The sequence below is a fragment of the Carcharodon carcharias genome, chromosome 7 (assembly GCF_017639515.1).
Source record: "Carcharodon carcharias isolate sCarCar2 chromosome 7, sCarCar2.pri, whole genome shotgun sequence".
Classification (NCBI taxonomy): domain Eukaryota; kingdom Metazoa; phylum Chordata; class Chondrichthyes; order Lamniformes; family Lamnidae; genus Carcharodon; species Carcharodon carcharias.
The window spans coordinates 19,618,531-19,646,057 of record NC_054473.1 but is presented as its reverse complement, the minus strand read 5'-3'; the positions used below and the strand labels follow the sequence as shown (position 1 = coordinate 19,646,057).

General features: G+C 44.0%; 1 protein-coding gene across 2 annotated transcripts in view; it reads right to left on the bottom strand.

Annotated features, from left to right (window-relative positions):
• The window catches only part of spdl1 (spindle apparatus coiled-coil protein 1), a 46,373-nt gene extending 26,631 nt beyond the window's left edge, over positions 1 to 19,742 (bottom strand). For both annotated transcript variants that reach the window (XM_041191761.1, XM_041191762.1), the window contains exons 1-3: positions 19,628 to 19,742; positions 963 to 1,145; positions 234 to 410 (exon numbers count right to left, since the gene is read on the bottom strand). In XM_041191761.1, the coding sequence (XP_041047695.1) occupies positions 234 to 410; positions 963 to 1,136 (351 nt within the window). In that variant the 5' untranslated portion in view covers positions 1,137 to 1,145; positions 19,628 to 19,742. The remainder of the gene's footprint in view (positions 1 to 233; positions 411 to 962; positions 1,146 to 19,627) is intronic.
• Positions 19,743 to 27,527: the final 7,785 nt, after the last annotated feature.

The following is a 27,527-nucleotide window of genomic DNA, read 5'->3' as shown; positions in this document are numbered from 1 at the left end:
GTTAGGGTGTGGAATGCAATGCCTGAAAGTATAGTGAGGCAGATTCAATTTTGGCTTTTGAAAGGAAAAATGAATAATTATCTGCAGAGAAAAATTCTCAGGGCTATGGGGGCATCAAGAAATTGTGCTGGACACCTAAAGTGTAATTTTTATTTTCAAGTGCTATGAAAAGTACTTGAACACTCTACAGAGTTAAACTTAATTACATCTCATTAATTCCAATTATATCATACCTTGCTCTTCAGTTCATTGATTTCACGACCATGAACTCTTTCTAGTTGTTCCAGTTGTTGACTCAGCTGGGTTTTTTGTTGCTGTTTGATGCTCTCAATATCCGAATTCATACTGTCCATCAAACGGGTCTTGAGTTCCACCTCTCGTTGCAATGAATATTTTTCCTGCTCCAAGCGCTATTTAATGATCACAAAGAAAATTAAAATGAGAAAATTTGTGATTTTTCTATAGAAACACAAACTTATAAATTGGCTCACTCTGCAAGCAATTAATTGGTAGATTTTTTAATTAAGGGCTTGCACGAGATGATGAAAATAATAACAAACTTTATGGCAAAGTTGTAGGAAGGGGTAGGTTGGAAAAAGTTTGGCAAAATAAATTGACTAATGTAAGGTTCTGCAAAGGTATCCTGCAATTACAATTCTGATGATTTTCCCCTTTAAGCTTAAATTTAATCAGTTAGAAGAACATTCTGGAACTCTCATGATATACAATACAAGATGGGAGAGGAAAGGCAGGGGAAATAGGTGACAAAAATAACACCAAGATGCTCTCATCTTCCAGTGACTTGATTCAAGTAGCAATGGCCTGAGAACAGGTTGTGGATATGCAATCAAGAGAAAATATTTTCTTGCAGGAAATAAGCCTGAAGTTACAATGCAACAGCACATTTTAAAAATCACTTCCTCATTTAATTCACAGCATTAAATAATCTCTACACACATTACCTCTCTGACAGTAGCAAATTCATTTGTCGTTTCTGTCAATTTGCTGTCCAGCTCAGCCTCATTTTTCAGCAGCTCTAGCCCATACTGAGCTGCCTTCATCCTCTCACTTTCTGACTCCTGGAGCTGCTGCCGAAGCTGCTGGATCACCTCTTCCAACTCTGAAACAGTCGCCATTTTGGGATGCTGCAAGGTAACAACAAGGTGAGCTGGCCTTTCATTTTTGGTAATGAAGCTTTATAAAAAGTTTTTATGGACACAGGGCTAATAAGGAGAAGGGAAATGGGGGAGGAAAGTTCCACTGTAATTTTAAACTGGAACCAATATCCACAACATAAAATGCATATATCAGGTTATGAAAAACCACCATGAAGTTTTCACCTTTTAAAAGGCTTTGAAACACAGCGGATATCGATGCAAGCTAGCCTAGAGGTGCATAAATGTATAAGTAGAAATAGAATTTGGTTCATTAGCATCAGATTAAAGCTTCTCGTTGCCTCTTGAATGGAAAGAAGTGACGGCAACATGAGGAAAAACATTTTTAGGCAGCAAGTGGTTAGGGTATGGAATGCATTGCCTGGGAGTGTAGTGAGGCAGGTTCAATTTTGGCTTTTGAAAGGGAAAATAAATAATGAGCTGTGGAGAAAAATTCTCAGGGTTATGGGGGCAAAGACAGTGGGCAGAATAATCACCACAGCAACGTGGAGCCAACACGTATTCAAGGGCAGACTAATGAAGTTGGAGTGGGGAAGTCCTTCCCTCTAGAGCTGCTGGCCAGCAGCTCCATCAGTCCCAGCAAGGTGTCAGCGGCAGCTGCCAGGACTGCTACTAAAGAGAGGAGCCCAAGGCCTAGGATCCCTGGCGCAGGTAAGTCCAGGGTCTTGGGCCAGGAAGGTGTGGGTGCCTTTAAGGTAGCAAGTAGGAAGGAAAGGACTGGGGTTAGGGGTGGGGGTTCTGCCTGAGGGTGGGCCACTCTGTGATCAGCAAAGAGCAGCCCCTGAAGGGCCCTCTTCCTTTCTGCCATTTAAAAAAAAAGGGCTTCCCACTTGCTGCCCAAGCCAAAGGTATATTGGTGTGGGCAGTGCGTTCAGTTAACAAGCCTAATGGACCTTTGATTGTTCATTTAAATTTGCCAAAATCAGCAGCCTGCCCACCTATGTCCCCCCTCCAGCCCCCTGCAACTCGTTATGAGGGTGAGTGGGATAGGCACCCATCCCCACGGGAAACACACAATGTAAAATTCAGCTCAGGTGTGGAACTAGGCAAGTTGCTCTCTTAGAGAGCCGACATGGACACAACAGGCTGAATGGCGTCCTTCTGTGCTATAACCATTCTAGAATTCTATTCATGGATTGCTTTTAGACTTGTTCTGTAGCTTTAAACACTGAAATGGTTAAAAGTGGCGACTTCCCAGAATGTTTCAAGCTTTAGTATGTCAAGGTGCAACGTAGTTAACACCATTGCTTGGCTGTTGCTGAATCTGTAGAAGTTGTGTCCCTTGACTTGTTTTCATGGCCACATTGCGAAGCAGATAGCCTAGACAGTTTTAAGATAAGAGTTGAACAATGGAAGCGGGATGAAAACAAGTACGTGTGATGGTCAGTAGGCTGCAACCACACAAATTTCAAATGGTAATGTATGGTGTATGTCCAAGTTAGTTATCCCAAGGATCAGATGTTTTATTTTGAACATTATCTGTTGTATGACCAAATGCTGTCATTCCAGTGTTTTTATCATACTTCAATACCTTAACTTGTTTGTAGTAGAGTAATAGAATGCTGTTTTTAGGTACAGAACACAAATCTCTTGGACCATGTCCTTGATCTAATTTATGTCAGATTTGAGCAATATTTGTTGCATAGATAGATTTGGAACATTGAGCATGTGATTTTCTGCCCATTTGCACCGAAATTCAAGGTCTTCTTGTTTCTGTTCAGCAGCAACTCCATTCAGTTGTTCACAGGGATTTCATGACCAAGCCTGAAAAGTCACATCTCAGCAATAACATAGCGACTTTGAAAACAAGGTTAAAAAATTGGTTTAAATTCTAAAATTTGCAGCTTTGCTGCTCAGCATAACTAGTTCAATTCCTGACATTAGCTGCTTTATAACAATTTATTTACTGTATGGGACCAAGGCCAAATACACACATTTAATGCCCCCCCGCCCCCACCGCACAGGGGATCTGGGAGGCAGCTGTATATTCGAGTGGTAAGATGTAAGGTGGAGAGCTTGTCGCCTTCCCAACTCCCTGCAATTAAGTCTAAGTCTTGGGCAGGAAGGATTTTAAAAAACCTCCTGCCCAGAGACCAATTAAGACCCTTAATTGGACACTTTACAGCTTCATCCCTAAAGCCACTCTGGCTTGGCCTAAATAGCCAAGTGGTTATGGTACTGGGTTTATAACCCCAAGATCAAGAGTTCAAATCTTACAATGGCAAACTATGAAACAATGTAACTTCGTCTGAAACAGATGGAAATGGGTTTGTACTCGAAAGAGTTATGTTTTGGCTTGGCCTGAATAGCCAAGTGGTTATGGTACTGGGTTTGTAACCCCAAGATCAAGAATTCAAATCTCACAATGGCAAACTATGAAATAATGTAACTTCATCTGAAACAGATGGAAACATGTTTAGGCCTAAATGGCCAAGTGGTTATGGTACTGGGTTTGTAACCCCAAGATCAAGAGTTCAAATCTCACAATGGCAAACTATGAAACAATGTAACTTCATCTGAAACAGATGAAAACAGGTTTACTCAAAAAGAGTATCAAGAGTTCAAATCTCACAATGGCAAACTATGAAACAATGTAACTTCATCTGAAACAGATGGAACGTGTTTGTACTTGAAAGAGTTACATCATGCCAACTGAAGCCACTCTGGCTTGTTTGTCAGTGAGTGTAAATCATGTCGGGTAGAGGGAAAGGTGAGAAGGGGCTGGGCAAAGGCGGAGCCAAACGGCACCATAAAGTCCTTCGCAATAATATCTAGGGTATCACAAAGCTGGCCATCCGGAGCTTGGCCCGCTGTGGGGACGTCAAGCGCATTTCCGTTCTCATATACGAAGAGGTTTGTGGAGTCCTGAATTCTTGGAAAATGTTATCAGGGATTCTGTCACCTACACTGAACACGCCAAGCGCAAGATGGTGACGGCCATGGATGTTGTGCATGCTCTAAAGTGCCAGGGACGGACCCTGTATGGCTTCGGTGGTTAAAGATAGTTTCAGAAAGATACTGAAGCCACTCATGTCATTTGAGCACACTGCCAAGTAGACCCTGGCAGGCATGCCTGCAGCCTGGGGGGCGGGGGGGGAGGTGGTGGTTCCGGCTTCTCAGGCATCCTGTCCCTGTGCCCAGTAGAGGAATCTGCTGGCTGAAGGCAACGGACCTGCAGGAAGACACCTCGTCCTTTACAGCGACCTTCCCTCCCCACTTCACCAGGGCCTCCCTGGCTGACCCCAACAAACCTACCCCATTTACCCGAGATCCAAAGCTCCAGCGACAATACTCAGCCTTGAGTCTACTGAAGCACAGGCAGACTGTGCCTGGTGGAGGGGACAGTACGGGCGAGCTGCCAGCCTCTGACAGACCAGCAGCTCCAAAGGCAAGACACCCACATTGCAGAAGAAATTGCTGTGGGCAATTCCCCTGCAGAGGCTGGGAAACCCAATGGCAGTGGACTGCATAATTGGGATTTAGTCCCGATGCAGCTTCTGCAGCGGCAGCAGGCAGAGAAGGGGTTGATGTGCATGTGAACGTACATGGGAGCAGTCAGGTAGATCCATGTCTGGTTCCTGGGGAGCAAACGGAGGGTGGGCATGGTATGGAGAAAGGGTGAGAATGACCGAGGACAGAGGGAGGCAGGGTAGGGTGGGAGGGTGAGGGTTAGATGGTAGTGGTAGAAGGGATGATAAGGGTGCTTGGTGGGGACTCTGAGGCAGGCACAGACCCTGGGGGTGGGTAGGAGGTGGTCAGGGAGGTGAATGTGGATGGGGATGGGATGGGATATTCAGGAAGGAAGAGAATGTGCATGTTCGTCTGGACATCCCAGAAGGAAAAAGGGTTGTGACTGGTAAGTAACGGAGGGGAGGTGGAGGGTGATACCAGGGGCGGGCGGGGGTTGTTGGTGTCAACTGTGATGAGAGAGGGGAAATGGGTGACTGGGAGAGGAGAAAGGACAGGGGAGCGCACAAAAGAACCGAATCAAGACCATGCTGTCCAAATCAAAAGTGAAACGATAGTCATGGTGGGCAAGATCAGATGCTGCATGGGGGTATAATCATTGGGTGGATGGAGATGCAGGTCAGCTCAGATGGACAACTGAAAGCAAACCCCAGCAGGCAGTATTGAAAATGCTCCAGACATTAAGATGAGTGAAACGTAAAAGGATTAGTGTGCTTGAGAGTGCTTGCACGAGGCTCCGAAAGGCCCTACCACATACACTTTTCCCTCCAGAATCACTTGTGGGCCACTGCTCCCTCTGTGGTGACAGGTCTTCTGGGCTGCTCATTTTCACCTCTTCACTGCAGATGAGGATATGGATGGAGCCGAGGGACGGATTGGCTGATGGTATTGTTCACAGGGAGGTCTGCCAAGGGACCAAAGTAGAGATAAGTAGTGCATGGCAGCAGAGTCAAAAGCAGTAGCGAGAGCATGCACAGTTGCATTGAGGGAGAGATGTTGGTGGTGCAAGATCCTCAGGTGGGTGTTCGCCACTGAGCTCACCGTCACCGCAGGCACATCCTCACCAGTCAGCGCGATGGCACACTTGTCAAAGTGAGTGAGGGGCCCAATGTGGCCCACTCCACCTGCAATCTGGGACCTCCTCTTGCTGTTGTGAGCAGGCTACTCCTGAATGAAAACAGATGGAGAGAGAGTGTGAGCAGGGCACATGGAATGTTTTTGTGGTGAGTAGCGTCATGGACAGGAATGAGGACGTGAACTCGAGAGGATATGAGTCTGACGGAGATGTGAAGTGTGTGTGAAACTTAGTGGCGTTGTCCCTTGAGATGTGAGATCCCTTTGGGTGTGTGATGAGTTTGACAGCGTGAGAGTTGAGAGTGATGAGAAGAGTGAATGAGTTAACTTGGCAGAATGGATGAGACTGGCACTGGGTGGCTGTCCTCTTTTGCAGGGCATTGGCGCTGACCCCTGCCTCCCAAGCTTGTTTGGTAACTCCACTGCCCATCCTGGGGCTAGAGCGGGGATAGAGGACATTGCAGCAGGCCTCATGGCATCCAAAAGACGTTCCAGTGACCCATCATTAAAGCTTGGGGGCTGCAGTCTTTTTGCCTTTCGTGGACATCTCCCCTGCAGTAGTCATGGCCTGGAAGCACTGAGATGTGTGCGCACGGCTGGGCTTTAAATATGGCACCCAGTCTGATGAAGCAGTGAGATGATGGAATAGCAGGTGAATGACAGCCAGCCTGCCATCAAAACGGCATGTTTCCCAGAAATGCACAATGTGGCGAGATTGGGATGACACTACGTGAAAACCCGCCACCGCTACTACACATAGTGCAAATCTGGGACAATTCCACCCAATAACTATGATTCTCTCTCCACAGATGCTGCCAGACCTGCTGAGATTTTTAGCACTCTTTATTTGAAAATTTTATAGTCTGTTTCTCACAAAACATGGTGCTTGATAATTGATTATAGTATGACAAATGTAATTGCAAAATAATTTATTTTATTCAGAAGATCAGATGACTCCCTCCCCATAAGCAGTCTGAGCATTTTATCCCAAGGGTTATTGCCTAATATCTAACCACATGAGACCATCACCCATGAATAAAACAGTATTAGCCTCTTGCAATCTGAATCCGATATTCATATTTTTTGCTGATGCTTCCACGAGCACCTCTCCAATCTATTTTAAGAACTTAAGTTCCTCTATTATTTGGGGTAAATATATAGAGCCATGACTATGACCAGACTTAATCTGTAATTATCAGCTCCTTAAAAATAAGTTTTAATAAATTTAATAAACATGCCAAAGCTCTTCAAAGCTAAGCAGTACTTTCAAAGTTCAATCACTGTTGTAATGTAGGCAAACATACATGGCATCTGCCAGGCAAACCATCTCCATGACATTCAAGGGCAGTACCACTCAAATCCCTCACCATCAACACCCTGAGGATTACCATTGACCAGAAACTTTACTGGACCAGCACATAAATACAGTGGCTACAAGAGCAGATTAGAGGCTGGGAATTCTGTGGTGAGTAACTCACCTCCCAACTCCCTACAGCTGCCCACCATCTACAATGCACAAGTCAGGAGTGTGATGAAATACTCTCCACTTGCCCAGGTGAGTGCAGCTCCAACAACACACAAGCTCAATATCATTCAGGACAAAGCAGCCCACTTGACCAGCGCCTCATTCTCCATTTTAAGCAGTCATTACCCCCACCTCCAGTGCACAATGGCAGCAGTGTGTTCCATCTACAAGATGCACTGCAGCAGCCTAAAACTCCTTCGACAGCATCTTCCAAACCTGCAACCACTGTCACCTAGAAGAATTAGGGTAACAGGCAAGTTCCCCACCAGACCACAAGCCATCCTAACTTGGAACTAGATCACTGTTCTTTCACAATCACTGGGTCAAAATTCTGGAAGTTCCTCCTAAACAGCACTGTGGGTGTACCTACACTATAAGAACTTCAGCGGTTCAATATGGCAGCTCACCACCACCTTCTCAAGGGCAATAAATACTGACCTTGCCAGTGTTGCCCCATCCCATGACAAAATAAAAACATAGTGGTGAATTTGTACATATTAAGGCCTCACAAACAGCAGTGAGATAAATGACCAAATAATTTTTTTTTTTTTAAAAGTGGTTTTAGTTAAGGGATAATGCTGGCCAGGATTCTGGGAGAACTCCCAACTCTCCTTTAAGTAGTTTCATGAGATCTTTTGCATCTGCCTGAGGGGACAGAGGAGGCCTCAGTTTAACATCTCTTCTGATAGATGGCACCTCTTGAAAGTGCAGTGCTCTTTCTCAGTACTGAATTGAAGTGTCAGTGTCTGGAGTTGAAGCTGAACTCATGACCTTCTGACAAAAACAACGGTGCTACCACTGGGCCAATACTTAACAAGACTCAATATGTTGAACCCAGAATGACGCCAAACATATATACGTAACTGTGGGTGTAGATACATAAACTAGTTTGCCCAACTGGCTAGCCAGGACACTGATATTTGGAGCCACTATTGTAACTGGTAAACAATTTTTATAGACAGAACTGAATTTTCTTAACTGGAAAACTTAACTTGAGAACAACTCTCACTAATATCCCATACCTGATATTAATCTTTGCACACAGTAACATAGGAGAAAGTGTAGGCCATTCAGCTCATCACACTTGCTCTGCCATTCAATATGATCATGGCTGACCACAACTCCTATGCCTTTTTCCCCACACTATCCCCATATCCCTTTATGTCATTGACAAATTTCTAAATGCCAATCTCTGCTTTAAACATGTTCATTGACTGAGCTTCCACAGCCTCTGGGTAGAGAATTCCAGATTCACAACCCTCAGAATAAAAAAAAAATCTTATCTCGGTCCTAAGTGGCTTCCCCCATATTTTGAAATTGTGTCCCCTGGTTCTAGGCTCTCCAACCAGGGGAAACATCTTACCTGCATCTCGCATGTCTATCCCTTGAAATATTTTGTAGGTTTCAATGAGATCATCTCTTACTCTTAAAAGCTCTAGAGAATATAGGCCTAGTTTCTGGAGTCTCTCCTCAATGGACAGTCCTGCCATCCCAGGAACAATTCGTGAACCTTCGTTGCACCCCCTCTATAGCATTAATATCCTTCCTAAGGTAAGGGGAGCAAAATAGTACTCCGGATGCAGTCTATCCAAGTTTATGCAACTGAAGCAAGACTTTGCTACTCCTGTACTCAAATCCTCGTGACAATGGTCAACATACCATTAGCCTTCCTAATTTCTTGCTGCACCTGCATGTTAGCTTTCACAGCCATGAAATGTTGTAAAAACAGTTGGCCAAACCTGAAGAATGTGTGCTAGTTAGTTTCATGTGACATCTACGTATGCAAACATAACATGGCCAGCAAAGGTCAACTCCAAGACAAGCACATTGCTTTGTCATCTAGTAAATACCCTCCATTTATCTACATCACCCAAGATCAACGAATACCTTATGCAAAGAAGCAGAAAGGAAATGCTAAATATTTGGAGGGCTAGCACGGTGAGTGCAGATTGCAGAAAAGGATCTGCGAGAAAAATAATATAGGGTATCGAAAATGATCCACTCAGGTGAAATCAGGAATGTTTTGCACGCACCTTTTAGGCTTATGGGAGTTACATCAGAAACCTCAAGAGGAACTTTTAGGATTCCCAACACAGTCAATTCGACTGAAGGCAATAAATATGACCCAAGGTCAAGTCATCAGTACCTTTTGATTAAAAAGAAGCTTTTATATCACAGATATAATTTAAAAGAACTAAGAATATTTTCACTTCCTAAACAGGAAGCAAATTATTAAGTACTAGAATTATAGTATGAGAATGTGATCTAGTGATTGTAAAAGCCAGACTAGTAATTTCTTTTTGGCCAGACAGGCAGAAACATATTTGATTTCCTACATGCAGTCAACAGAAAATTTGATACTGTACTGATATACTTCTTCCTATCACGTATAAATCCAGATCAAGGAATATCCAGTTTAAAGCACATGTACAAAATATGGCAGCTCACAGCCAAATATTAGTGATGCAACCTAATTAAGCCATTAAAAATATTTTTTATATAAAATAGCATATTATTCAATGTGAGTGATTAAATGGGCTGCTGTGCAATCAAGAGTAACATCAATTATGCATGGCATCATTTCAATAAGGCTAATTTATTTATTTTTTTAATGTCAGTAGTTTTCTCTACGTAGATAGTGATTCAAGGGTAATAAGTCTCAACACATCAACCATCCAGCATGCCAGTGTTGAAAGAAAGCAAAAATTTAAAAAGTCATATTTCTGCAGACACACAATGGCAGTGCAATACAGGACTATAGTTGGAAGAATAAATCCTGTTCAATACATGTATGTGCTTCAGTAATCTTTGGAACAAGCAGTACCAAAGCTGATCAAAAGTGCTTAGTTGTTTGAGAATCTTCTTGATGCTGTCGCTGCCTGACTCAGTTGAATAGTACAAAGCATTGACGTGCACTGACTACAGCTGAGCAGCCACAGGCCTAAAAATAAATGATTCTCAGGTTTCATCTCTGTCACACACACTATCCAAACTAAAGCTATATCAATTAATTGTTCTGTCATAATAATGTCAGCAATATAATTGATGCTCATGGCCCTTCTAAAATATGTTGGTTTGTCCAGATTGTTGAGTTCAAATTCTATGCAATTAAAAAAAGAGAATGTTGAACTGCAGGCTTCTGGAATTCTTCTTGCAAGATCCAAAGTGGGTACAAGTGCTGTCTCACTGCTACAGTTCCTAAAGACAAATATATAAATGCAGACACGTATTATTCAATCTCAAACCGCTTTACTTTCAGCAAACCTATACTTTCAGTACACAACATACACCATAAATTCCAAATCAACAGCAATCTCCTGGACCATGGAGAATAACTCACCGAATGCATTTAAATGTCAATATCATACTATGCTACTAAACACAGAGCTTCTTGTGTATGCAGTTTAAAAAAAACCCAGCACTTTTGCGCTTGTATTTACATAATACAGGGCCTAGGTCACAGTGTTGTCACAGCAACCATTTGCAAAAACTCCAAGGCAGCCCATTTTCTGTCTTTCTGAAGAAATTACTGCTCCATTGATTTTTACCTACAGGAAATGAATTTTACTCACATATTTACATCATTTCCAGCTGTTCTAAATCCTAAATTATTTGCTTTAAACTAATTATAATTCATGATTATACTTAAAAGCAAGATGCAAAAAAGAATTAATACACAATGCCACCATAAAACATAAATTTACATTACAGGGGAGACACAGTTTACTTTGTTAAACTGGCAGATTAGCAACTTTACACCATTAGTTTCTGAATTTTAATTTTGAGCCCTGTAATCCATGGAACCTTTTCTGTTTGAAAAACTCCATTGCTAATAACCTCCTGTATACATCCAAGAATTAGACCTAGCCATAAAACCCAGTCCATCTAAGATTTAGGACAGCCTTAGAGACTAACTTGATTTTCTATAGGTGATTGTATTTTCATGAGAAGAAGAAGCAACAGTTCCATATCGATCTACCGCTGCAAAGTTCAGCCATTAGTTAAATGCCTAAAAGGATTAACCTTCAGCTATAACGAAATTATTTTGATGTAATTAGGAATTACCTCCTTTAATAAAATAGCACCACTTGGAAAGATTAAATATCCCATGCAACCCCCTCTATGGGTAAATACATTATCCAAGCTTGATGACTATCTTTCATGAACAGGAAACTAATTTTGATAACTGACAGAAAATACATGTATGTGCAGGACCACATCCTTGCTGGAGCTTTAATGTGACACTGCAATCGTTTACTTTAAAGAATTTTTCCCGACTACTATTCTTGTACCCTGCTAAACAATCATTTTCCACCCAAAAAAGGAGAACCAATTTACTCCTTGCACTGTGCCCTTAAAAGAAGTATCTGACCTAAACATCAAAAAATCTGTCTTCCACAGACTGGAGGTGGGTGGACATCTGAGTTGCATGGGGACATAGGAGCAGGTTTAGGTCATTTAACCCTTTGAGCATTTTCCACCTTTAATGAGATCATGGCTAATCTGCAACCTGCCTTTCCTGCACATCCCTTAATATCTTTGGCCAACAAAATCTATCAAATGTCAGAATGACAATTAATAATTGATCGAACATCAATTGTCATTTGCAGAACAGAGTTCCAAATTTCTACCATCTTTCGCATGTAAAAGTATTTCCTAACTTCATGCCTGAAAGGTCTAGCCCTAATTTTTAGACAATGATCCCCCTCCCCCACCACTACAGTCCTCAATGCCCCAACTAACAGAAATGGGGTAGATTGGAAGAAACTAATGTAACATCTTAAACTTTGACCAAAATAACCTTTAGTTATCTAAATTTCATGGAATACAACCCTAGCTTGTTTAATCTCTCCTCGTACTTTAACCCTTGGAGTCCAAGTGTCATTCCAGTAAACCTACACTGCACTCCCTTCAGGCCAATACATCCATCCTAAAGTGTGGTGCACAGAACTGCTCATAATACTCCAGGTGTGTTGTAACCAGAGCTTTGGTTAGCTGAAGCATGACACTCTGTATCATAGCCAGGGTCTGACCCAAAGTGCAGACCTGTTCTTTAACTCTGGTTGGCAGATCTACCGTGTTTCAGTGGCATAGTCTGTTTAACTTATTTAGTGTACATTAGATTTTTCTCTTCATTCATATTTGTGCTTGCATGTTCTATCTCAGCATTTGCCTCTAGTTCCATATTCTGTTGTCTTTTCAATATGTCTGTGAAATGTTCTGGATGATCTTATAATTCACATAACTGAAGTACTGAGCAGTGTGCAAACCATTTAACACATGAATTCCCTCTCCGGAATAGATGTAATTTCTGGTCTTCCCCCATTGCTGCACGGTGTACTTTCTGTTTTCCCACTCCCTTTACCCCCAAAGCCTGATGCTTCCCTTTCTAGATGCTGACTCAATGTATATTCAGCATCTTCTATTTTATTTCATACATAAAAGGAGCATTTGGAAGCACTCATAGCTAATGACCCATTGATGTTAATTTAACGCACTTCACAATTACACCCAACAAACTCCAAACCAGAAACCTCAATGATGTCATCTACACTAAACAAACCATTGAAAAATTAACAAGGAGATGAAATTAAAACATTAATCACAGCTCTTGGTGACTTTTATAATTGGTAATTGGTGAGATTGCCCTTTTATTATAACAAAACTGAGAAAGATCTGTACAGGTCAGAGACGAAATACTAATTATTTCTTACATAGAGAGCATTACATTTGCAGACCATCAGCCAAAAAGAGCAGGTAGAATTATATTTGTCTGCCATACAGGCAAATTCACTTATTTAGATGGTCCTAAGTACCTCCAAAGGCAGTTATACCATTCTATTTAATTTACAACTCCATTGGCACAGTGGACCATTTCATAACACAGAAAAGGTTCCCTGGCTGTAGTTATACGGAGCATAGAATCTGTATTAAACAGTTTAAGGCAACAATAATTTATACTGGCAAAAATATTACATATGTGTATGATTTTAAACAAGCATAAATCATGGCTAAACCATGCTCCAAAGCATGCAATCTTCACCATTAAGAAGTGGACCTATAGCTCTTTCTTTATTCTAAAAATGTGAAAGTGGATTCGGAATTTTAAGTTAAGATTAGAGAGCCAACTTTGAACCCACCACAATTATACCGCAGTCAATGTGACTTAAAGCAATATGAAACATAACAGACAAATTGTGAATACATTCTGTACAATCTAAAACACAAAGGGGTCGGGTGGTAGGTAAGGTCTGAATTATCCAAGACCTACTACAAATTTACAAGAAATTATAAACTGCTAAGTTTACAGGACAACAGAGATCGAATTCTATGTAAAATGTGAATCTCTGCCAGAACAATGCTGAAGCTAGGCGTGAATTTTTCGAGCACAGATGCCTCAGTAGCACGAGAGAACAAAAGCCTTTAAAAAAGAGATTATAATTGATAATTCCAGGCCACCCCCAGATTACTTGATTTTTTTTTTAATTCTGTAAAAAAAGCTCGAGCCACTGCATGTTAAATTTACATTGTACATTGCAGACGCCAGTAAATCTGACCCTCTAATGTTTATCTTAAGGGTTTTGCAAACAGACCTGCCAAAATTCATACGTTCACTCTTGGATTGTGAACACCCCTGGCAAGCCCAGCATTAAATTACCCATCCCTAACTGGCCTTGAGAAGGTGGTGGTGAGCCTCCTTCTTGAACCGCTGCAGTCCATGTGGTGTAAGTTTACCCACAGTTGTCAGGGAGGGAGTTCCAGGATTTTAACCAGGGACAGTGAAGGAACGGCGATAAAGTTTCAAGTCAGGATGGTGTGTAGCTTGAAGGGGAACCTCCAAGTGGTGATGTTATACACATCTGCTGTCTTTATCCATCTAAGTGGTAGAGGTCGTGGGTTTGGAAGGTGCTGTCAAAATGAGCTGCTGCAGTGCAACTTGTAAATGGTACACACTGCACATCAGTGGTGGAAGAAGACAAGTGGAGAGTATTCCATCACACTCCTGACTTGTACCGTGTAGATGGTGGACAGGTTTTGGGGAGTCAAGACGTGAGTAACTTGCCTTGGATTCCCAGTCCCTGATCTGCTCTTTTGGCCTCATTGATCCAGTTCCATTTCTGGTTAATGGTAACCCCCAGGATGTTGATGACAGGAGATTCAGCAATGGTAATGCCATTGAATGCCATGGGCAGATGGTGAGATTCTCTCTCGTTTGAGATGGACATTGCTTAGCACTGGTATTGTACAAGTGCTACTTGCACTTATTAGCTCCCAAGTCTGAATGTTGTCCAGTGTTGCGACATGCGGGCGTGGACTGCCTCAGTAATTGAGGGGTTGCAAATGATAATGAATACTGTTCAGTAATTAGCAAGCATCCCTATTCTGACCTTATAATGGAGGGAGGGTCATTGATGAAGCAGCTGAAGATGGTTGGGCCTAGGACACTACCCTGAGGAGCTCCTGTCCCGAAACTGAGATGATTGACCTCCATCAACCACAACCATTTTCCTTTGTGCTATGGTAGGACTCCAACCAGTGCAGAGATTTTCCCCAGATTCCCGTTGACCAATTTTGCCAGAGTTCTTTGAGGCTACACTCTGTTAAATGTTGCCTTGATACCAAAAGCAGTTACTCACTTCAGGCCCTGAATTCAATTGTTGGTTAATATTTGGACCAAGGCTCTAAGGTCTGGGGCCTAGTGGTCCCAACAGACCCCAACCTGAGTATCGGTAAGCAGGTTATTGCTGAATAAGTATACTATCATCTACACCTTCCATCGCTTTGTTGATGATTAAGTGTAAATTGATGGGGTGGTATGGAGTCTCCACCTCAGGTTAGTTGTTTAATTGTCCACCATCATTCACAACTGGGTGTGGCAGAACTGCATAGTTTTATTAAGGGCAAATTGTGTTTAGCTAACTTGTTTTAAATGTTTTGTTGAGGTAACAGAGAGGGTTGATGAGGATAATGTTGTTGATGTAGTTTACCAGACTTCCAAAAAGCATTTTATAAAGTGCGGCTCAAAGACTTGTGAGCTAAGTTATAGCTTGTAGAATAAAAGGGACAATAGCAACATGGATACAAAATTGGCTGAGTGGCAGGAAAGTAAGTGTAGTGGTAAGTGTCGGTTTATCAGACTTGAGGCAGGTTTATAGTGGAGTTCCCCTCGGGTCTGTGTTAGGACATCTGCTCTGCCTGATATATATTACTGACCTAGACCTTGGTGTACAGGGCACAATTTCAAAATTTTCAGATAATGCAAAACTTGGAAGTATTGTGAACCGCGAAGAGGATGCTGTAGAACTTCAAAAGGAATGGACAGGTTGGTGGAATGGATGGATGGATAAGTGGCAGGTGAAATTGAATGCAGGGAAGTGTGAAGTGATTCACTTTGGTAGGAAGAACTCAGACAACATAAAAGTAAAAGGTACAATTCTAAAGGGGGGTGCAGGAGCAGAGAGACCTGGGTGCATATGTGCATAAATCATTGAATGTGGCAGGGCTGGTTGAGAGAGCGATTAATAGAACATACGGCATCCTAGGTTTCATTAACAGGAGCAGAGGGTACAAAAGCAAGGGAGATTAAACCTGTGCAGACATTGGTTCGACCTCAACTGAGGTACTGTGTCCAGTTCTGGGCACTGCACTTTAGGATGCGAAGGCATTGTAGAGAGTGCAGAAAAGATTCACGAGAATGGCTCCAGGCACGAGAAACTTCAGTTTTGTAGGTTGATTGGACAAGTTGAAACCATTTTGCTTGGAGAAGGTGGAGAGGAGATTTGATAGAGGTATTCAAAATCATGAAGGGTCTGGACAGAGCAGATGGAAGGATCGAGAAGCTGAGGGCACAGATTTAAAGGTAACTGGCAAAAGAAGCAATGGCAACATGAGGAAGACCTTTTTCACACAGTGAGTGGCTAGGACCTGAATGCACTGCCTGAGAGTGTGTTGGAGACAGGTTCAAAGAGCGAATTGGATTTTTTTTCTTCACTGCTGGGATGTGGGCATTGTTGGCTAGGCTATCATTTATTGCCCATCCCTAATTGCCCTTGAGAAGATGGTGGTGAGCTGCCTTCTTGAACCACTGCAGTCCATGTGCTGTTGAGGGAGTTCCAGGATTTTGACCCAGCGACAGTGAAGGAAAGGCGATATATTTCCAAGTGAGGATGGTGAGTGGTTTGGTGGGGAACTTTCAGGTGGTGGTGTTCCCATGTGTCTGCTGCCCCTGTCCGTCTAGATAGTGGCAGTGGAGGGTTTGGAAGGCACTGCCTAAAGAGCCTTGGTGAGTTCCTGCAGTATACCTTGGAGATAGTACACACTGCCACCATGCGTTGGTGGTGGAGAGAGTGAATGTTTGTGGATGGAATGCCAATCAATTCTTGAGCGTTGTTGGACATCCAGGCAAGTGTAGAGTATTTCATCACACTCCTGACTTGTGCCTCGTAGATGGTGGACAGGCTTTGGGGAGTTAGACACTGCAGAATTCCTAGCCTCTGACCTGCTCTTGTAGCCACAGTTCAATTTTTAGCCAATGGCAATCCCCCCAGATGTTGATAGTGGGGTATTTAGCGACGGTAATGCCATTGAATGTTATGGTTAGATTCTCTCCTGTTCAAGATGGTCATTGCCTGGCACTTGTGTGGCATGAACTTGTCACTTGTCAGCTCAAGCCTGGGTATTGTCCAGATCTCGGTGCATTTGGACATAGACTGCTTCAGTATCAGAGTTGTTACGAATGGTGCTGAACATTGTGCAATCATCAGCAAACATCCCCATATCAGACCTTATGTTGGAAGGAAGATCATTGATGAAGTAGCTGAAGATGGTTGGCCTAGGACATTACCCTGGGGAACTCCTGCAGTGATGTCCTGGAACTAAGATGATTGGCCTGCAACAACCATAACCATCTTCCTTTGTGCTAGGTATGACTCCAACAAGTGGAGAGTTTTCTGATTCCCATTGACTCCAATTTTGCGAGGGCTCCTTGATGCCACACTCAGTCAAGTGCTGCCTTGATGTTAAGGGCAATCACTCTCATCTCACCTCAGGAGTTCAGCTCTTTTGTCCATCTTTGAACCAAGGCTGTAATGAGGTCAGGAGCTGAGTGGCCCTGGCAGAACTCAACTGAGCATCAGTGAGCAGGTTATTGCTAAGCAAGTGAGTCTTGATAGCACTGTTGATGACAGCTTACATCACTTTACTGATGATTGCTAATGAGGCAATGAAGAGCCAGGTTTGACTTGTCCTGCTTTTTGTCCACAGCACATACCCATGCAATTTTCCACATTGCCAGGTAGATGCCAGTGTTGTAGCTGTTCTGGAACAGCTTGGCTAGGAGCATGGCAAGTCTGGAGCACAAGTCTTCAGTACTATTGCCAGAATATTGTCAGGGACCATAGCCTTTGCAGTATCCAACGCCTTCAGCCGTGTCTTGATGTCACATGGAGTGAACTGAATTGCCTGAAGACTGTGATGCTGGGGACCTCTGGAGGAGGCCGAGATGGATCCTCCAATTGGCACTTTTGGCTGAAGACTACTGCAAATGCTTCAGCCTTATCTTTTGCGCTGATATGATGGGTTGCCCATTATTGAGGATGGGAATATTTAACTGAAAAGGAAGGTGGTGCAGGGCTATGGGGAGAAGGCAGCAGGGGAACGGCACTAGGTGATTGGCTACTTCAAAGACCCAGCACAGACACGACAGATGAAATGGCCTCCTGTGCTGTAACCATGCTATGATTCCACAAAAAACTGGTGGTCATCCCTATCAATACTGTCATGGACAGATGCATCAGCAACAGGTAGATTATAAGGGGGAGGCCTAGTGAGTCTCTCCCTTGTGTTAGTTCTCTCACCATCAACCATAGGCCCAGTCAGATAGATACATCCTTCAGTATTCGGCTAGGTCAATCAGTAGTGGCCCTACCGACCTGATCTAGGTGATGGGCATTGAAGTCAGACATATACAGAATGTTCTGTGTCCGTGTTACCCTCAGCGCTTTTTCCAAGCGGTGTTCACCATGGAAGAGTATGATTCATCAGCTGGTGCAAGGTAACAGGTGGTAATCAGCAGAGGTTTCCTTGCTCATGCTTGATCTGATGCCATGAGACTTCAAAGTGTCCAGAGTCAACGTTGAGGACTCCAAGGGCCACTACATCCGGACTCTAAACCACTGTGCCCTCTCTGCTGTGTGCGTCCTGCCGGTGGGACAGGACGTAACCAGGGATGACCAAGGAGAAGTCTGGGACATTGGCTGCAAGGTATGATGCAACAAGTGTGACTATGTCAGACTGTTGCTGTTGGGGGAGAAGGTTATCAGGAGGCAGCAGGTTTGTCTTAAGGGGAAAGAGGGAAGTGGAAGCAACTGAACTAATGCTGTCAATCTTCGTGACAAGCTCTTCACAGGAGTTGGAAGTCGGGGTCAGCAAAGGTGTTTAAAGAGATTGTTGATGCCATCATCTCTTTCAAGGAAAGCAAAAATTATAATCTTCGCTACATTGTAAACAGGTTTGTTCAATTTAGCTGAAGGCAATTTTTAATGAATGCCCCGATTGTGGAGGACAACCGAATAAACAAAATCACGCAGTTCCAAAATGATACGCAGACAGGCGAGCAAAAGTAGGGCAGCAAATAAGGTTACATTTTATCAGTGATCTGATTGGGTATTTGTTTGCTGAGCATGTGGGCAAATCCTTGTTGAGACAGAGAGAAAAAAAAATACGGCTGATTTACTGTCGGCTTGTGTATTAAGTTTTGTTCCTGACTCGGTGTCTCCGATGATCCGCAATGCAGTTTAATCCGACACCTTTCCAATTACAGTTTTCCATCCGGCGACCCGCGATTCCCCTCCTGTCAACCTCTAGTCGGCAGGTTGTTTCTCCCCCAAACCCCCCCCACCCAACCAACCAACCAACCAACCAACCCGTTGATTCATCGATTGCTTTTGGCAAAGAACACATCCTTGCAATGCATCCTTACAGATTGCAATTTGTTAATTTAAGAGATAAACTAGGGCGGGGGGAGGGGGGAGAAGAGCGGACGCCTTGCGTTTAATTCTGCAGTGACCGCGGACAATGGTCTGGGCCGGATGTTTTTTTAAAAAAAAGGGATTTGCTGCCCGGACTCTGCTCCCATGGCAGCGGGTTCCCTTGGCGACCCCGCCGTGCGGTATAAAAGGCCCCGGTCCGCCCTCCCCTCGGCTCAGAGCGACGGGAGCTGCGAGGTCCGAGATCGTCGAGAATTGCTACGGTCGAGGATTTCTTCCCACTCCACCCCACCCCCCTCCCAACAAAAAAAAACGCACAATTTTATATCCCGCCCCTCCCTCCGGGTTTGAGGTATGAATTCCTCTATCTTGTTTAAACTCCGATCTCTCTTTTTTACCTGTTTAGGATGCAGCTGCAGTCCCCCCACACACACACACAAACCCCACGCAGACGGACGGACGGACGAACGCTCCAACTCCTCACAGACTCACGACTCCAACCGTTCCTCCCCCTTCAGTGCAGTTTGAACTCGGCACGCGCCACATCACCAGCCAATCACCGCGCTCCAGAACCCAACTGCCACCGCCCCCAACCACCCCCCCCACCAGCCCCACCCCCAGCTCCTTCCCGAGGTCTGGCGGGAGCTGTGGTTCGCCAGTGGGATTGGCGGACGATCGCAAGAGGGAAAGAACGTATCAGTGCCGCAAATACTGTGGATGGCGGAAATCTGAAACGTTAAAGATGCTGGGCCGAGGCAATTGTTGAATCTTCGCCCATCCCCAAGGCGCATTCTTGAAGTGGCATCATCATGACGGCAGGAAAGCAGCAGCCGTTTTTCAAGAAGGGAGGAAGGGATAAACCAGGGAACCGACAGGCCAGTCAGTCTAAACTCAGTGGCGGGGAAACTGTTGGAAGCTTTTCTGAAGGACAGGATTAATCTACACATGGAGAGGCAGGGATTAATCAAGGACAGTCAGCGTGGTTTTGTTAAGGGGAGGTCATGTCCGACCGGTTTGATTGAATTTTTCAAAGAGGTGACCAGGTGTGTAGATGAGGGCGATGCACTTGACGTAGCCTACTTGGACTTCAGCAAGGCTTTTGATAAGGTCCCACATGGGAGACTGATAACGAAGGTAAGAACCCATGGGATCCAAGGCAACTTGGCAAATTGGATCCAGAATTGGCTGAGTGGCAGGAAGCAGAGGGTGATGGTCGAGGGGTGTTTTTGTGACTGGATGCCTGTGTCCAGTGGGGTTGCACAGGGATCAGTGTTGGGTCCCTTGCTGTTTGTGGTATATATAAATGATTTAGACTTGAATGTCGGAGGGTTGATCAGTAAGTTCGCGGATGACACGAAAATTGGTGGGGTGGTAAATAGTGTGGAGGATAGCCTTAGATTACAGGAGGCTATAGACGGGCTGGTCAGATGGGCTGATCAGTGGCAAATGGAATTTAATCTGGGTAAGTGTGAGGTGATGCACTTGGGCAGGACAAACGAGGCACGGGAATACACGATGAATAGTAGGACCCTGGGAAGTACTGAGGATCGGGGGACCTTGGTGTGTATGTCCACTGGTCCCTTAAGGTAGCGGGACAGGTAGATAAGGTGGTTAAGAAGGCAAATGGATACTTACCTTTATTAGCCAAGGCATAGAATATAAGAGCAGGGAAGTTATGCTGGAACTGTATAAAATGCTGGGTAGGCCACAGCTAGAGTATTGCGTGCAGTTCTGGAATCCGCATTATAGGAAGGATGTGATTGCACTAGAGAGAGTGCAGAGTAGATTTACCAGGATGTTGCCTAGGCTGGAGAGTTTTAGTTATGAGGAGAGATCGGATAGACAGGGGTTATTTTCCTTGGAGCAGAGGGGATTGAGGGTGGATGATTGAGGTGTATAAAATTTTGGGGGCATAGATAGGGTAGACAGGAAGGAACTTTTCCCCTTGGTGGAGGGATCAATAACCAGGGAGCATAGATTTAAGGTAAGGGGCAGGAGGTTTAGAGGGGATGTGAGGAAGAAAATTTTCACCCAGAGGATGGTGGGAATCTGGAACTCACTGCCTGAAAGGGTGGTAGAGACAGAAATCCTCATAACATTTAAGAAGTATTTAGATGTGTACTTGCAATGCCATGACATACAAAGCTATGGGCCTAGTGCTGGAAAATGGGATTGGAATAGTTAGGTACATGTTTGACCGATGCAGACTCGATGGGCTGAAGGGCTTTTTTCTGTGCCGTAGACCTCTATGACTCGGCCAATTTGCACACAGCAAGCTCCCACAAACAGCAATGTGTCCATGACTGGATCATCATATTGGTTAAGGGCAGTGGTGTGGGAACCAGGAGATAAAATCAGAGAAGGATACCAAAGTGTACAAAATACTGGGAGAGATAGCATGAGAATAGTAGGTTAATAGGTAGGGTCAGAGTAAGGGAAAAAGCAATAAAGTCTAAAGCAGGGTTATTGTGCCTGTATGTGAATGCACAGAGTGCAGTAAATAAGATTGGTGAGTTGCAGGTGCAGATTGCCATGTGGAAATTTGATGTTGTGGCTATAATAGAGACCTGGCTCAGGGAAGGGCATGACTGGGCATAAATATCCCTGGATACAAGGTGTTCAGGAGAGATAGGAAAGGAAGAAAAGGAGGAGGGGTGGCTATATTGTTATGATCCCCAGCTGAGGTTACCATTGGACAATCCTGATCCCAGTATTTGTTTATTTAGATACGTGGACAGGGGATATTGAACAGAGTCACCGGAGTCAGCTAATGAACTTTTAACAAAAGCATACAACATTTATTAAACAAGAAAAGATGAACTATATTACAATATCCCTTCACCCACAACTGTGTTTTTACAGATATATACAGATTTGTAAGGATAACACAAGTTACAAAGGCTATCTTATACTTTAATGTTCATGGTAAGTACATAGTCCATGTAAACCTATGGTGACCTGTGGTCAGATACACCACACTCTGAAACCAAGTGACGTATGCCACCTCAACCAGATGCTATGGACCTCCCCTCAGCTTTCCTCAGACACTTGTCACACCGTGAGCCAACAGTCTCACTGTACTCCATCTTTCACATGAGTGTTTCCAATCTTTTCCCCAAACCAATGTTTTCTCCCACATGCCATCCACAAGCGTTCACTTCGAAGGTTTCAAACTTTCCTTCCAATGTTCCTCTCCCCAGGGTCACCACATGCGCTCAAGCTTTCTTCCATGCACTCTCTCTCACTGTCTCAGCTGTCAACAGTACACCACTGCTTCACATACCCATAGCATAGAGTTACAGAGCTTCAGTTGTTTCTTTGGACCTCCTGACTTCTCAAGCCTTTATCTCTAAGCTTGAAGCTTTAATCTTGAAGCTTGGAGCCTTTCTCTGCCCTCCACTCTTAACTTCACTTAACAGGACCTTTTCCCAGGTTCCTGTCCTTCCTTTTGACTAGAAGGACTTCCTCCCATTCCACTCCTGGATTTTGGGGTATTTTCTTTAGCTTGGGACTGGCTATCTATCCCCTTTGCCCAAGTCTCTCTTGGTAGCTACTTTCAACCAACTGAACTGAAACAGCTTCGAGACTTCTACCTCGCGGAGGCTGAGCGTCAACTCGCAGACACTTCCTCCTACCTCTCCCTGGACCATGACCCCACCACTGAACATCAAGCCATTGTTTCCAGGACTGTCACTAACCTCATCTCCTCTGGGGATCTTCCTCCCACAGCTTCCAACCTGATAGTCGCCCAACCTCGGACGGCCCGCTTCTACCTCCTACCCAAAATCCACAAACAGAATTCTCCCAGTAGACCGATCGTGTCAGCTTGCTCCTGCCCCACGGAACTCATTTCTCGTTATCTTGACTCACTTCTCTCTCCCTTCCAGTCCCTTACATCCATGATTCCTCTGACACCTTACGTCACATCAACAATTTCCAGTTCCCTGGCCCCAACCGCTTCCTCTTCACCATGGACGTCCAATCCCTCTACACCTCCATCCCCCACCAGGATGGTCTGAGGGCCCTTAGCTTCTTCCTCGAACAGAGGCCCGAACAATCCCCATCCACCACTACTCTGCCGTAGACCTCTATGACTCGGCCAATTTGCACACAGCAAGCTCCCACAAACAGCAATGTGTCCATGACTGGATCATCATATTGGTTAAGGGCAGTGGTGTGGGAACCAGGAGATAAAATCAGAGAAGGATACCAAAGTGTACAAAATACTGGGAGAGATAGCTGAACTTGTTCTCTGGCTGAACTTGTTCTCACACTGAACAATTTTTCCTTCAACTCCTCTCACTTCCTCCAAATAAAAGGTGTGGCTATGGATACCCGCATGGGCCCCAGCTATGCCTGTCTCTTTATGGGGTATGTGGAACATTCCTTGTTCCAGTCCTACTCCGGCCCCCTTCCACAACTCTTTCTCTGGTACGTCGATGATTACTTCGGTGCTGCTTCATGCTCTCGTCGGGCCCTGGAAAAATTTATTAATTTTGCTTCCAATCTCCACCCCTCCATCATTTTCACGTGGTCCATCTCTGACACTTCCCTTCCCTTCCCTTCCTTGACCTCTCTGTCTCAATCTCTGGTGATAGACTGTCCACCAATATCCATTACAAGCCTACCGACTCCCACAGCTACCTCGACTACAGCTCCTCACACCCTGCTTCCTGTAAGGACTCCATCCCATTCTCTCAATTCCTTCGCCTCCGTCGCATCTGTTCCAATGATGCTACCTTCAAAAACAGTTCCTGTGAAACGTCCTCCTTCTTCCTTAACCGAGGTTGATGGCCCTCAACCGTATCAGGCCCATCTCCCGCGCATCTGCCCTCACACCTTCTCCTCCCTCCCAGAAACATGATAGGGTCCCCCTTGTCCTCACTTATCACCCCACCAGCCTCCGCATTTAAAGGATCATCCTCCGCCATTTCCGCCAACTCCAGCATGATGCGACCACCAAACACATCTTCCCTTCACCCCCCGGCGGCATTCCGTAGGGATCGTTCCCTCCAGGACACCCTCGTCCACTCCTCCATCACCCCCTACTCATCAACTCCCACCTATGGCACCTCCCCATGCCCACGCAAAAGATGTAACGCCTGCCCCTTCACTTCCTCTCTCCTCACCGTCCAAGGGCCCAAACACTCTTTTCAAGTGAAGCAGCATTTCACTTGTATTTCCCCAACTTAGTCTATTGCATTCGTTGCTCCCAATGCGGTCTCCTCTACATTGGAGAGACCAAACGTAATCTGGGCGACCGCTTTGCAGAACACCTGCAGTCTGTCTGCAAGAATGACCCAAACCTCCCTGTCGCTTGCCATTTTAACATTCCACCCTGCTCTCTTGCCCACATGTCTGTCCTTGGCTTGCTGCATTGTTCCAGTGAAGCCCAACGCAAGCTGGCGGAACTGCACCTCATCTTCCGACTAAGCACTTTACAGCCTTCCAGACTGAATATTGAATTCAACAACTTTAGGTCTTGAGCTTCCTCCTCCATCCCCACCCCCTTTCTGTTTCTTCCCCCTTCCTTTTGTTTTTTCCAATAATTTATATAGATTTTTCTTTTCCCACCTATTTCCATTATTTTTAAATCTTTTATGCCCCCCCACCCCAACTAGAGCTATACCTTGAGTGCCCTACCATCCATTCTTAATTAGCACATTCGTTTAGATAATATCACCAACTTCAACACCTCTGTGTTCTTTTGATGTTTTGTCTGTGACATCTTTTGATTATCTGCTCCTATCACTGCTTGCTTGTCCCTACAGCCACCCCCCCCCCCCCCCCCCCTTAAACCAGCTTATATTTCACCCCTCTCCTTGTAAAGAAAATTCATTTCTGTTGAAGGGTCATGAGGACTCGAAACGTCAACTCTTCTTCTCCACCGATGCTGCCAGACTTGATGAGTTTTTCCAGGTAATTCTGTTTTTGTTTTGTTTTGGATTTCCAGCATCCGAAGTTTTTTGTTTTTATATTGATATCAAGTTGCTGTTTCTAGTTTCTTCTGTGTGTGTCTGTGGGAGGGACCTGCCTCTCTGGACCCCTGCTGCTAGGCAACAGCCCAGTTTCTCTATCCTTGTTTGTTTAACGTAGCTGCAACAATCGTAGAACTCTCATTAGAAATTTTAAAGTGAAACTAAAACTCAATTTGATCTTAACCCACAAATATAGAAATACAAATCAAACTTAAACTTTAAAGCTAAAACTCATTCCTAACATCTACAAATACAAATATAACTTACTTAAACTATCTCTATTTCCTAACAGCGTTGATTAAGGAGACCATTACAGTGCTGAAGAAAGAGGATGCCCCATAGGGGTAGAGGACAGAATGGATTTGGCTAGAGCTAAGGAACAAAAAAGGTGCAATTACATTACTCAGTATAATTTAGAGGCCACCAACTAGTGGGAAGGATGTAAAGGAATAGATTTGCAAGAAAATTATGGAGAGGTGCAAAAATTATAGCGTAGTTATATAATGGGGACTTTAATTATCCAAATATAGACTGGGAAAATAGTAGCGTAAAAGGCAGAGGGGGCAAGAGTTCCTAGGTGTGTCCAGGAGAATTTTCTACAACAGTATGTGTCCAGTCCAATGACAGAGGAGGCACTGCTCGACCTGGATCTTGGGAATGAGATGGGCCTAGTTAATCAAGTGTCAGTGTGAGGACATTTAGGGGACAGTAATCATTCATTGTATTACAAAGTCTAGAAAAGGACAATGATCAATCCAGAGTAAAATAATTAACTGGGGGAAGCCAACTTCAATGGTGTAAGAACGGATCTGGGCTGAATATATTGGAACCAAAGGTTGGTAGGAAAAACGGTAATTGAACATTTAGCTACCTTCAAAGAAGAAATGGTTCGGCACAGCCGTGGTATATTCCCTCGAAAGGGAAAGGTTGGGTAAATAAATCCAGAGCTCCCTAGACTACTAAAGAGGTAGAAATTATAAAGAAAAGAAAAGTGTGCTAATGACAGAAAATACAATTGAGAACGAGGCAGATTACAGAATGTTCAGAGGGGAGGTGAAAAAGTAAATAAGAGAAGCAAAGAGGGAAATGAAAAGAGACAGGCAGCTAACATAAAATGGAATCCCAGAATTTTCTATTGGATTCAGCACGGATTTCTTAAGAGAAAATCATATTTAACTAACTTGCTGTCTTTTTTTGAAGAGATAACAGAGGGTTGATGAGGGTGATGCTGTTGATGTGGTCCATGTGGACTTCCAAAAGGTATTTGATACAGTGCCGCATAACAGACTTGTGAGCAAAGTTAGAGCTCATGGAACAAAAGGTACAGTGCCAACATGGATACAAAATTAGCTGAGTGACAGGAGACAGAATAATAGTAAAAGGGTGGTAAAAGGAGCAGTAGGGCTGATTAGGCACCAATAAAAGGGATTTACATATGGAGTCGGGGGCATGGCTGAGGTATTGAATGAATACTTTGCATCTCTCTTTACCAAGGAAGAAGATGCTACCCAGGCCATGGTGAAAGAGGAGGAAATTCAGCCACCAGAAGGGTTTAAATTTGATAAGGAGAAGGTATTGGATAGGCTGTCTGTACTTAAAGTTGACAAGGCACCAGGACTGGATGAGATGCATCCAAGGATACTGAGGGAAGTGAAAGTGGAAATCAGAGGTGCTGGTTATAATTTTTCAACCTTCCTTAGACTCAGGGGTGGTTCCAGAGGAAGGGTGTAAGGATAAGCCCAGCAAATAGAGGTCATTTAGTTTAACTTCTGTGGTGGGGAAACTTCTAGAAACAATAATTCGGGATAAAATTAATAGTCACGTGGACAAATGTGGGTTAATTATGGAGACCCAGCTTGGATTTCTTAAGGAAAAATTGTGTATACTTAACTTGCTGGAGTTTTTTGATGAGGGCGATTCTACTGATGTGATGTAGATGGACTTTCAAAAGGCATTTGATATAGTGCTGCACAACAGACTTGTGAGAAAAGTTATAGCTCATGGAATAAAAGGGACAGTAGCAACATGGATACGAAATTAGCTGATTCCTTTTGGATTTGAGGAAGGTTTGTAGTGGAGTTCCCCAGCAGCCAGTTTTTAACCTTGCTTTTCCTGATTTATATTAATGATCTAGACCCTTGTGTACAGGGCAGAATTTCAAAATTTGCAGACAATACAAAACTTGGAAGCATTGTGAACTGTGAGAATGACAGTATAGAACTTCAAAAGGACTGAGACAAGTTGATGGAATGTGCAGATAGGTGGCAGATGAAGTTTAATGTGGAAAAATGTGAGGTGATACATATGTTGGAAGAACATG